Source organism: Copidosoma floridanum, unplaced genomic scaffold, assembly GCF_036245765.1.
Source record: "Copidosoma floridanum isolate Cflo_tuat_1 unplaced genomic scaffold, Cflo_Japanese_pri ptg000008l, whole genome shotgun sequence".
Classification (NCBI taxonomy): Eukaryota; Metazoa; Arthropoda; class Insecta; order Hymenoptera; family Encyrtidae; genus Copidosoma; species Copidosoma floridanum.
In genome coordinates this window covers 12987457-13001165 of record NW_028321885.1, presented here as the reverse complement: position 1 = coordinate 13001165, position 13709 = coordinate 12987457, and the positions used below count along the sequence as shown (strand labels likewise).

The 13709-nt window shown below is 32.9% G+C and overlaps 1 protein-coding gene across 1 annotated transcript in view; it reads right to left on the bottom strand.

Moving 5' to 3' along the window:
- Nucleotides 1-13709, bottom strand: part of NO66 (Bifunctional lysine-specific demethylase and histidyl-hydroxylase NO66) — a 400564-nt gene that overhangs the window by 52662 nt on the left and 334193 nt on the right. The window contains exon 4 of the mRNA XM_089589215.1: nt 1270-2008. Within this exon, the coding sequence (XP_089445341.1) occupies nt 1270-2008 (739 nt within the window). The remainder of the gene's footprint in view (nt 1-1269; nt 2009-13709) is intronic.

The following is a 13709-nucleotide window of genomic DNA, read 5'->3' as shown; positions in this document are numbered from 1 at the left end:
CGTTTTAATAACAATATTTGTCACGAAGTATGATTTTATTATATGTAGTTTATTTAGCATTAGGTGAATAAACAATGTGTTATGTGAATAAGAAAACTTTAAAGTAAAGCTACTGCACACGTACTGTTAGGCTGGCGAATAAAAAACTGTGCAGTTTTATCAAATCTTCCGATTATTTCAAAACAACTTCCCACCAGCTACGCTAATTACATATGCTTACTTACTCATTGTGAGTCAAATATATAAAACACAATAGATACGTGTATAAATTTACATGTATACATGCAAAAGACTGAGAAAAAAAATTCTGTAGTATCGCTTTATGTTATAACTATAGTAGTATTACAATGTAGCTCAACTCAAAAAACCATTTTTTCACGAATGAATTAAATTTTACGAATAAGGCTGCCGTCACATGGAGCGCAGTAGAGCATCAAGGATAAAATTGTCTCCATTAGCTAATGTGTTCAGTCTATCTTGCTGCTACATAGATTTATTGCGCAGCACGATGAACTTAACACATTAGCTTATGGCGATGATTCTATCCTGCATACTTGATTGCACTCTAAGACGCAATAGAAATGTAAGAAATGTATCTATATAATCTCGTATGATTAAACCAACGTTGAAGATGAAAACTTTGAAAACAATTAAATAAACAGTTGTTAATTTAAAAGTTTTCATTAAAAATATAAACTAAATAATTATTCAATCCGATCTCCCGAAACAGCTTGCTCATTTATTCATTGAAATAACATCAATCTAGATATTATACTCGATATTCTGAGCAGAATCATTTACTTGCATGTGTGTGTGCAAAATATATTGTACCCGTACATGCACACAGATTTTTCTCCATGCCCAGCCAGTTTGCCATTTTCACTTTAGTGAAAATAACAAAACAATTAATTATAAACGTCACACTTTTTAGTAAAAAAGGTCATAAAATAGTAGTTTTTGTACTACGGGCGCCAAGTAAAAAACATTTTTCAAAGGGTTAAGTTTGTATATGTTTGTGCCAAAGGTGGAAACAAAATTTTTCTTTTCGAGGGCACCAAGTACGACCTTGCACCCACTAATCACTTTGTCCCCTAGAACGACAAACTGTTTTTACTATATTGCGCTAAAAGCAGGTACCTTCCTGTTTTACTTCCATAGGAAAAAATCTTTCTGTTATTTGAAAAAAAGAGTTTATACAAGTATGAATACTTTCTGAGTATACTGCAGCAAAAAGTCATAAAGTCAAAAATAATAACAACAAAATCTTACCGGATACAATGAGCTCTTGACAATCGAATAGAAGTACTTGGTTTAAATTGTGCGCGATTCACAATAGTACCACTTTTAGTCATTCGTTCTCCTCCTCCATAAACAGAACAATAATATTCCTGTTTATTTAACATTGGTGGTAGAAAATCATGAATGTGATTTTTTGCTAGTTCGTCAGCGGTTTCATCAATATTTAGATATTCTGATACTAAAATATTCAAAAGCGATTGAACCTGAGCAAGAAACTTCTTGTGGATGTCGAAATATTCATTTGCAAATGCAAATCCAATACGTCGTAAATAATAAAGGGGTAGTCCTTTGCGAAAACGTATATCAGTTTGGATAGCACTTTGTAAGGCTGCAGGTATACTCTTTTCCAAAAAGTCCCCCCAAGTATTTTTTTGATAAACACTTAAAGTGACATGCAAACTATGATGACCTAATCCAAATGTGTCACCCTGATGAATGGTACCACGAGGAAAATAAAGCAAATCTCCTGGCTCAACTATAGTATCTAAAATCGGCTCACCAATGTTTTTTTGTGAAAAATTTGGAGACGAATATCGAGGTAAAGTTTCTTCATTACATCTGGGTTTGTATAATCGCCATCTTTTCTTTCCCTCAACTTGCAAAATAAAGGCTTCAATATCATCATAGTGGGGAGCGAACCCTTGGCTGTTTGGTGGTGTTAAATAAGAGTTCGATCCAACAAAACAATGAAAAAATTCTTGTAGTGAAGCTGAAAAATAACTTATATATCTGTGACAATAAACTAAAGAGTGATACATAGTATTATAAATTTGTTTAAATTAGTAAAATAATTTTTAAAAGATCAAGTATATAATGTACTACGTAGAGTGCTTGCGAGAAAATTTGTATGCAGTTACAGTCATCTTCTTATGTCAAAGTAAGGATGATGTACAGATTCAATTAGAAAGATGGAAAAGAATAAAAGCAGAGTGTATTAAAAAAAAAAAAAAAAAATTAATATGCATGAGTAAAAATAGTACAAAATTTAAAGTGAAAAAAGCATTATTAATAAACTTAATTAACTTACATTTAAACTCTTTTATTTTTTATTCTGACTTTCAGATCTCGGCAAATTATATCGATAACTCTTCATTTGTTTTTACTTATGCAAGTAATATTTTGATTAATATAAATAAGTTTTAGTTAAAAATAATAGGCTTTTAATATTTTATACATTGAGCATGATTAATAACATAAAGTAAGGTTTGGAAATATGAAAGAGAATAGCTAGTGGTTAATAATAACATAACAAATTGAAAATAGTGTTATATCAATAAAATAATAGTATGAAATTAAACACTAGACGGGCTGTCAAAAACCATAAGTAAACACAAATGCTGTACAGAGGTATGCAATAACAGGAAACCTAAGGAAATATTGACGAAAGTTGTAATAAGGTAAGCAATTTTTTCTAACTTTACAAACTGTTTCCATAGAAAACAAAATTACGCAGCTGATGACTATTATTAAGAATAAATAATACCCTTCAACTTTTGTAGCTCTCGGTTTTAATTACCAATGGAAATTTGTTTTTCATTAAAATTTTTGTCAGTTAACTTCAGCTTTTATTTATATCTAGGGTTGCTGTGTAAGTTAGTTGAAAAATTATCCAAGGGAGTAGAGACATCAATTATGTCATGAAGCTACATACGCCTTAAAAAAGGCTGCATTAAAATTTAAATCCATCCAATGCTAACTAAAGAACCTCTACCCATACAGAACAACTCTATAAAAATTTTGTACCAAAATCCTAATAAGTCATTGAAGGGCCAAAAGGACGACGCTCTAGTCATAAATCTTTCTAAAGTTCTGCATTTATTGGAACATCCAAGCTACACTGCAAAATTCTTTGATATGTGTAAAAAAAGGCTTTTTAATTTCGCAGTAATGACACTTGTTAATTGAAATTTCGAAAGAAATTTTTCTACAGCGTGCATACGGAAGCTTACAACTAACAACATCATAATTTCATAACACCATCACCCTTAAGCCCAAAATTAAAGTGAAATAGGTAACCACAGGCAATCTAAATTATTCCAAGTTCTCACAAGATTTCAAAACAACGTGAACGCACTATATTACCTCCAGTGATTACTTAAAAACCATTTTTAAGGACATTCCCAGATACCAGCACATTACACCTAGGGCAGTTCGTCAAGGAAACAGTGGGCAACAAAGGTCTGTTATCGAGATGATTTCTTGGGTCGTAGCTACCATGCAGTAACAGCAGGTAGACGTAAGTATTTTACGATACAGTATCATCAGTCAATGAGGGTAAGACAGTGGACCCCAAGACGTTATCATCTAGTGACTCAGTTATATATTAGCTGGTGGTTTGTTTAATATAAAATCTAAATTTCAAGAATACAACTTACTAGAATTGTTTAAACATGTGATTAAAATGTGTATTATGATTATATTTGATATATTTTGAGCAGTAGAATAAAGCTACATAAATTTTACGTAATTACCATTTTAAATTCCTTTATTTGTACAGTACATTGTGCAAGCATGTGTACTGCTCCTTATTGTGCAAATATTTTTAAAAATTTGAAAAAAGAAGGGAAATAAAGGTATGAACTCGTTTCAATCCCACCCACGAACTAAAAGCATCAGTAAGGCGTACTAGTGATCGAAACTGTAAACCAACACGACCGATATTTGTTCATTATCGGTAGCGATCTACTGGCAGTTTCACAAGAAATTTTAACACAAAATTCTAGTCATTAGTACCAATCCCAATGGGATGATTTTACACCTTTCAGTCGTTCTAAATAGGCGTTTAAGTCAAAGTTCATCAGGGAATTCAATAAGGAAGACTTCATGGAAGGATTGCGTTCACGCACTTAAGGTAAAAAGGAGAAAATATTAATATATTCATTCTGCTTCCAATATATTATAAGCCGATTTTCTGATTCTCCTTTCTTGATGACGTAAGAAAAGTTGGCTCCATGCCATCTTTTACCACATTATCGGAAAATTATAGAACGAAAAAGACTGGAAACTTTAGAAGATATAAAAAAACATGGGAAATTACATGAAAAAAGTAAGATTTTGATGCGAGGTACTCCACCATCAGTTGGAAAGTCTAGAATTCTCACTGTGACATATTGTAGGCAACAAATTAAATCGGAAAAAGTGGCTGTAGTGAAAGAATACCAGAAAAGTGACTCTGAAAATAAAAGCCAACAAGGGAAAACTAAGACTAGAGTATCTATTCAGGTGACGTTGATTCCTTTAAGTAACAAACCAAATCCTGCACCACAGAATACAACACCTTAAGGAGAGGAACGTAGAAGCTCTAAACCTATTAAAAAGATGGCTTGTGTAGTTTTTACAAGGAACCAGATCATCAAGGTTTACACTACTCTAGCAACTGTTATTTTTATTGAAAGGCTTCAGAATACAAAGCAAAGAAATGCCCAATTACCATCATTCTTGAAATTATCATGTCAGATGTGTGGAGCATTAAGAGTTTTTATTTTCAAACTGTCTTGATTGTGCAGTTATGTGTAAGTTGTTGGAAAATGCTTGGGTGGAAGAACGACAGAGATCCCTGTTTTCTCACCACACTAAAGAGGATCCCAGAAGAAAAGAGAAGACGTAGGAGTAAAAAGACCTGAACCGAAAAGTTAGTCTGCATAGTTGACAGGTTCGGTTCAGATGAGTCTGGCACTCACATCTAACTTACTAAGAAGCCCATCACTCGTGGTACTAGGTTTTGATAGTGACTATGAGGATTAAGTTGAATAAGTTGCAGTGGAAAAGAGCTGAATATAAGGTAAAAATACGCTGGGGGACGATAAGAGTTAGGATCGTAGCTATAAAAATAAAGTGAAATTTAAAGCTGATTCTGGCTTGACCAACTTTAAGAACTTCTTTAAGAGGTTAGTAGATAGTAGAGATGGTGGATGATCAACTCTGGAGCTGAGATCCTGCTGGCTGGACAGGCAGTGACGTAATAATTCAAAGACCGTCTGAAACCAGCTAATTTACTCTTCAAAGGCTTATTTCATACTAGTGAACTACTAGGGATCTTGAACGTGTTAATGTAATAAGCATCCTTATCCAGAAAAAATAGCTGCCATCTTAGTATACCTAGCACTTATTATCGTCTACAAAATTGATAATGTGTGTTAGAAGGGGTGATAAGAAAGGTACGTAATGTCAAAAAGTATGTATCAGCTTATATCAAATAATACATTAATTAATCAATTTTAATCATCCGTTAATTGATAAATTAATGAATTAATCAATACTCTACTGCTCATTTTACATCATGGATTATCGTTTAGTAAACGCCAAAATAAATGTATTAATTGATGTAAGCTTATACAAGCTTTCTGGCGATTACTTATGTCACTCTTCCTAGCACACTGTATTAATCTTACAGAAGCATAGTAACTAAGCACGTAATAAGCAAGTATTACTTATGTTCATCTACGGCTAAGATTACTAGTGCACCGTATTGATGAGTTCAGCGAGAGGTCAAAAACGAAACCAATTCCTTTCCTTTATATACTTTTTTTCCAAATTTTCTGATACATGTGCACACGAACGTGTAGTACATATGCATGCATAACGCATTACAAAAATTAAGAAATTTGGTGTGGTTATCAAGCAAAATTTAGGTAGTTTAACCTTGCTGCTCATATTGTATCATGAACTATCATCAAGAAAATGCTATAATTAATTTTACATACAGCTTATAGAAAGAAATGGTAAATTTAAAAACTAAAAAAGCTCATTTATGGAGTTTGGTTATTACTTTTAATTCATACAATAAACTCTATAAATAGAAAAAAATAAGACTGAAACTGTTAAAAAAATTTTTTGTATAACAATTTAAAGAAATACACTTAACTCAAAAAAAATTACTTTTTCATGAACAAAGTACTAAGTTTTCCTAAAACAAAAAAATTTTTTACAGCTTCTAATAAAATTAATTCTCCATGTTTGACATCCTCCCAATGAATAAGGTAAAGGTTCAATGGTATTAAATACTCTAGGATTTCATGTGAAAAGAAGTCCAGAACGTTTGTGACAACTTACATTGTAAGAAATTAGCAGTAATAAACTATTTTGCTTTAATGCATTTTATAGAGCCATTGCATTATAATATTTAGAACATAGGGGTTTGATGTACATAAAATTTGTGTAAAAGAGCCACAGTGTTATGAAATATGTAGGAATGTGATGTAAGAATATGCGGTTGACTGCGATGGGTTAATTGTAAAAACGTAGTTTAGCTTAGAACGTAGGTTTTTTAGGGTACACAGAGAACCCTTGAGACTAGACTATTTATTTTAACCCATATTTTAAAGCACCAACACCTTAAACGTATAATTCTTACATGTCATTGAGTAATCTGACATCATAAACTGTAGTTACCTTTGATAGCTTAATCACCGATGTAGCATTGCAAATATTGTCTGTAACACCTAGTATTACCTGGCTATACTGTTACACTTACTACGTTAAGTATTTACACAACCATCTATTTGCGTTCAAATAACAAAGTATTCTAATTGGACCCCGTTGTGCCAAACACTCTTTTAACATGAGTTGCATTACTTTTTTAAGGTATTATACGCCTCTAATACTTTTCTGAGTAGTAATGTTTGTTGTTGTGCTCTAAATATTCTAAAATCATTTGATATCCTAGTGGTACTGCAGAAAACTGTTCCTACATTGTATGACCTGTCACGTATAGTACAACACATACTGCATAGGATGGACTACGGCTCATAAGTAGAAGAAAATAGGAAAAGTAAGAAAAGAAAGAGCATCAAAAGATCCGCAGCTGTGGCCAGAAGGCTCTAGAATGCGGGCATTAGACAGAGAGTGTTTATAATCAGTAACTCACTACCGCCAAACGCTTTCCCTCAGAGAATACAACAATAAAGTGATCGATTAAGTTTAACTGTCTTGTTGTTATTAAGCATCCCAAGCCTTGAAAATCCTCCATAACAATTTTTGTGCTACGTATAGGGTAGGCTTGGTTGCAACAAGCATACAAAAATAAGGCAATCATCTGTAATAGCTGGCAAGTAAGGAAAGACAAGGGTCGACAACCACTCACCGAAAGATCAATCATAAACATATTGACTAGCGTTATACTGACGTTTATCATTGTGTCGCTTGCCTCAAAGTAAGTAATAATAATAATATCTAACCCCAATATGTATTTATTGTCCCGCGCAGCTATTTCGAGGAACGACGTATAAAAAAAGGAACGACGTATGAAAAATAATAATAGTAACAAATAAACTCTACTGTACGATCTACTTATTCTAGCAGCCAGCAAAATAAAAATATAAAATAAAAATAAAATAGAAATTTTTTTTCACCTTATCCCTCCTTGAGTCAACTGATGCCAACCAATATATCAAGCACACACTAGCTTATTATTCGTAGAAAAAATGGTGTCTGATCTCGAGGTAGAAATATGTAAGACAAGGGCTAGTTTTAGTGATACGTTAATCATGACACAAAAAATCAGATACAGTGACGGTTGTGCTTGAACACGTCCTCAAATTGTATGCATGCTGGGAAAAGATAAATAGAAAAAATCAAATCCTTATGCTTAAAATGTTTGAAAATATAAAACCTAAAATGTCATTAAAGAAAAATCCTAATACAAAATCAGCGGAGACAACAAATAAAACAGCAGAAATCATAAAAATTAAAATTGAAAGATAATGCGATCGAAAAAAAAAGACGTGGACAGAAAGCGTGATCAAGTAAATATAAAAAGGCTAGGCAAAATAAGTTGTTAGAAAAAGTGTACCGAAAAAAAAGAGGCTGGAGCAAAAAAATACGAACTTTAAACAACTTTTTGCCTCATTTTGCGACAGGTCAGCTCCGTATGCAAAGGACGAAAGTAATGACTATCATTCATGAAAACAATAAAACTAATAAGCTAAGATTTTTATACGAGAAGAATCGCCATAACATGCGTACAAATAGAGAACACGTTTTTCTTTTGTTTAACCAGCTCACAGAGCTGCCAATCGATAAAGAGTCGAAATTATTCCAGAGAATACAAAGTAACATACGAGATAACCCACAGCGTCAAACTATGCGATTTCCCTCTAGTACTAGATAGCAAACATATATACTGTTGGCTCAAGGGTCGAATTTCAATACATTAAGCTACTTAATTGATGAAGTAAACATTTTACCTATGTTTAATGTCCCCTTTCAACAAGAAAAATATTTTATTGGAATTTTGGAAACCAGGTTAAGAGGGCTAGTAGCAGATCAGTTCGGCCCACGTTAATTCCTATTTAGTTCTATAGACAAATTTTTGTCAGCCCCTTCCAGAAGATTTGGCAACACAGAAAAAATCGACAACTTATGATCTTAACTTAAGACAATAATGTAGTATGATAATGAGTTCGTTATGAATTACTGCAAACGCTTCCAATGGTTTCATAGCGGCATTATAATGTCACACGAGTCGAGCCCCTACATGTCGCAAACTGAGAAAGATGAGGTAACAACTAAGTCAGATAAACAGTGAGGCACTATATTCATGGTCTAAGTACTCCCTATAGCTTAAACGTAGCGAGCTGTACACCAAAAATATTGAAGAAAGCCATTGCGGCGGCTATAATTATAGATATTAAAATGAGTCCACATAGAAAAACAATAGGAAATCAGGAAAAAAAATATAATTTTAGAAAACAACGAAGCGTAGTACAAAGCGGTGGACCTTGTCAATAACCTCAACACCCATTAGGGCAAATATTGGTGGTTATATCACCGAGAGTTTTACCAGTTAAATGCCGTAGATAATACCTCTGAGTTGTTGTTTCGAAAGGATTTGTTGTTCCAATGTGTACAGAATTTTGAATTATGAAAGCATAATTTTTTGAGAAGTCACGAATAACGATGCACTCATTTTTTCTCAGATTATTTTTCATTTCATTTAAAAAATCCCTTTGTTTGTTAACCAAAAATGAATGAATCAACAATTTTTGCAAACCTTCACTTAACTTCTGTAAAAATTCATCAACTGGAGATATTAGGGTCTGCAATGAGGTTCTTTTAACCATAACCCATTGTTTGGAGATAACAATTTTAATACATTTTTCTACAAAAATTTCCTCTAGTTGCTCAATGACATTTTTTACACCTGGACACTTCTTACAAGAATTTGATAAACAATCAGTTTTGTTTTTGCATACCATACGATCCAAAAAATCCTTATAATTGATCGAAGACAGCTCAGAACCAGAAGTAAGTGATTTAAAATTGGCTCAACTCACTAATAAACTAACATTGTCATGTATAGAACATACACAAACAGAGTGAGTACCAGAAGCACCTGCAAAAACATAATATTTTGGCCTTAAGCTAGAAAACTTTGAGAAACTGTATTTTATAGTTAGATACGTACTAGTAAAAATTTCATACAATTCTTTTGAATTATTTTATGCTAGTCTTTTTTGAATAGGTACCGATTTGCCGTCTACTTTTCTCAAAACGTATTTTTTTTCCGGGCATATATTGAGTGTAGTTGTCAGACTAGTACAAGCTTACAATTGTATCGATAACATTATCATCTAGAGATGGATGTTGTTTTGGGTTTGGATCCCCAATTAATCCCTTATATCGAGTAACATTTTTTGCTATGCCTATCATGTGACAAGTTGCGGAAGAAAATGTGTCCTCAATTTTTTTATATGACCACGATCGAAAAATAGTCAAAATTTTAATTTTGTGAACGCAGTCGGCTGAAGTATTAAAACTTTCTTGCAACGGACTTATTATCGAGGACTCATCATCATCTGCTTCAAGATCATCTGGACCATCTTGGCTCAAATTAAAATTTTTTTTATCAATAACGGACAATATTTACTTTGATTTTTCTTCTAAATACTTTTTCCATGATAGTTTTTGTTTTTTTAAGAGCGAAGATCCTAAGATGCTTAATTAACCTTCGTTAAAGAAAATCCACTCATTCACTTTGCAAAGATGGATTATCTCCCAAAAATCGAGATGTACCGTCACTGCTTCCAACTTTTACATCAGATTCTTCACTTAAAGAATCCTCCTTTTGTAGCGTTTGAAAAAAAATTACACTTTAACATTGACATAAAATTCTACGAGAGATAAGGTATGTCTGCACTCAATAAAACAATAAAAATACTTTACGTATCAATTCTGGTAGTTCATTTTCACTCTCTTTTGTATCTTCTGTATTCAAATTTGATAACTCCAAGCGGTAAGAACAAATTTTTTGTTGTAATGCATCTGGCAAAATTTCCAAATCCAGTTTCAAAAGTTGGATTTCATTTACTGTCCTCAAATCAGAAGTGTTTGTTATTGGATGTTTGAGATTAAAAGGAATAAAACATCTGTCTCATCGATAACTATTATTTTGTGTTTTACGTGCCCCTTTCCATGGCATTGTTACAAAGTAAAAATTATTTAACTTTAAATTACAACGAGTGAGAAAATGTCTTGGTAGCGGATCAAAATAAACGCATAGCTAATCCAAAAGCCAACGAACTTGTAGTACGGGGAATGTACGCCAGTAGCGTGGGTAACACTTTGAATCATAGATCGTACTGTAGGCAGGCTTCCCCGCAAAATTTCAAAATTCCAAAAAATCAAAGAGATAAAAAATCTATGAAAGCAGACAATTAATGAAACAATTAAAAACAAAGTACCACTAAAAAAATTTGAAGAACAAAAAACAGTTAACGTGTTGATGTTACGTCGAGCTTGTTTTTATTTTTTTTTTGTCTAGTGGTTAATAATCTTTTTTTTTTCTTTAATGAAAATTTGTTTTTCATTATTCAGGAGATTAGATTGAAAAAAAAGCACTTATGATTTAATTTTAACGAAAATTCATACTATATAAATAATAAAATCGTGATTTCTCGCTTTTTTGCAAGGTAATACAAAATTTTAAGGTTATGCTGACAAATGGTAAATATAAAAGTTGTAGATCTTTTAATTATGTACAATTTCTATGTTCAACTATTCTAAAACAAGGTACAGATATCATTTTTTACTCAAAAACAGTTCTTTTAACTATTACGCGCTACATCAATTAATATTTCAACAACAACAATTAAAAAGTCTCCATATTTAAAAAACTTTATTTTTACGTAAAATTTGACGCAGAATACGATGGTCAGAATAAAAACTTAATTTACTTTAAGGGCAGTTGTTAAAAATCGATTTAAACAATAAAATTGGTCAGAAAAATATTAAAATTAACAAATGTTGGTAATGTTTTTTTTCAATTTTTTTTCTTAAGGTTCAACTCTTTTGCTACAAAAGTGCTTTTTGTGAAAATTTCGTAGCTTTCAAGGATTTGGAGCTATACATTGTTGAAAATGAGTCTCTAACCACTATAATAAAGTTTGTTTTAACTTATATAATCGAAAATAGGCGATAAAAAAAGTCCTCAGACACGTATTTTATATTTTTGAATATAGAAACTGGAAAAAAATTTTTAGCCGAATTGGAGAGGTGAAGATTAATTTTTAGCAAATCTGTTCAGTTTGTTAAAGAATTAGCCATGTGTAGAAGAGTCGCACAGTAAACTGCGATAAAAGATTTCGATAATTTTATCGCAACGAACAATAATGGTGAGGTGTATGCGTAATGTTCAAATAAATTAAACGAAATGATAAATATACCAGTTGCAGTGGTGGACTTGTTGGAATACGAGACTGAAAAAAAATGACTTATCCGATGTCAATATAAATAACGTAGAATCATTAGAAATAACCTTTATACGTATGTCTAAAGCAGTCAAGAACCTCAAAGGAATTGAGGAGTTGGGTAACAAGATAAAAAATAACACTAACTGCATATCTACAAAGAAAAACACTGTAGGAAACAGGGGTTGTGACAAGGACGGCTATGGCAACGGAGATACTCATACACTTGTGGAAAACATTAATACAGCTGTCCAAAAGTAACAGAAAGATTCGAGTTCACAGGATAATCAAGCAAGCTGATACACCAAGATGCAATGAAGAAGAGAAAAAATGTGTGCAAAGGCTTATTAAAGTTGACCCGTACGCTTTTGGACTATATGGAAAGTGACTAAAAGCGACAAACCTACTAAAACATAGGATAAATATGACTACAGATAAGCCTGTGGTAACAAAGCGGTACAGATATCCACCAGCTATGAATGAGCAAATGAAAGTTAAGATGAAGAAATTACTCGGATAGGGCATAATAGTGCCTTCAGAATCGCCATACAGCTTAAACACGTAGATCGCACCAAAAACGCAGTACCAGACGTCAAAAACGCTGGCGGGTTGCAACGAATTTCAGGTAACTAAGCGAGATAACAGTAGGTAGTGGTCACCCCTTTTCTCTTCAGAGTGATGTGTATATATATATATATATATATATATATATATATATATATATATAAGAACATCTAGCAATAGCTAGATATATTACAGTTGTAGACTTAAAGCAGAAATTCTTCAGATCAAAATACACGAAAACAATGCCCACAAAACAGCGTTTTCGGAATCACATGAGCCCTACGAGTACAAACAAAAATCTATGGGCTGTACTGTAAGGTCAAAAGTATGTTTTTGTTAAATTTTTATTCATACATTCAAATGTACCACCAAACCAAAGCTATCGTGAATTTAAATTCGCGTGCCATTAAGAAATGTAAAAGGGTTTTAACACTCAAACGTATGACATGGTAATATACCTTGTACTAGAACTTGCAACTATTCTATGTGATTGCTGAACCAAAACCACCGACACCACTGCTTGTCTGAAGGTCATAGAAGGTCCACGCCAGCACACGTTAATCACTTTTACCTTTGCCAATGAGTTCAGCACTTTGGCTAGAGAGCTCTGCTCTTCCAAGCACGGTTGTACATTTATTTGATACCGCAATAAATGGTGAAATTATATCTACTTATTTGAATACTACTTTTTACACCTTTCATATAATATATTACTCTGGGTGCACGGGCAACAAAGAGGCAATTGCAGTCTCCTAGTTTTTTGTGTTTACCAGTTACATCTTTCTTGTATTACTCGGGTAAGGAGCGGATCTCCGAGGCAGTGTGAACCAGAGCTATCCTCGAGGTAAGGGAGCTGGTGAACCAGTGAGTCTTCAAGGTAGTGCGAACTGACGCGATCTGGGGGCATTGGTGAATTATTGCACCCAAGAGTTTTTTATCATAAGAGAGTAAATAAATTAAAATCTAGTAATATTAATAATCTCACGATGCCACAAATCATGAGTCAGAGGTATTGTAAATCTGACTACGTTCCTGCACACTCCTACTAAGGTATCTTATAATACGTGTTGGGGGTACTAAGAACCCAGCTTTGAACCTATGAGTCCCCCTTGTCTCCTATCCTTCCTAAAGGTTGATTCCTGTAATACCAACATACATAAA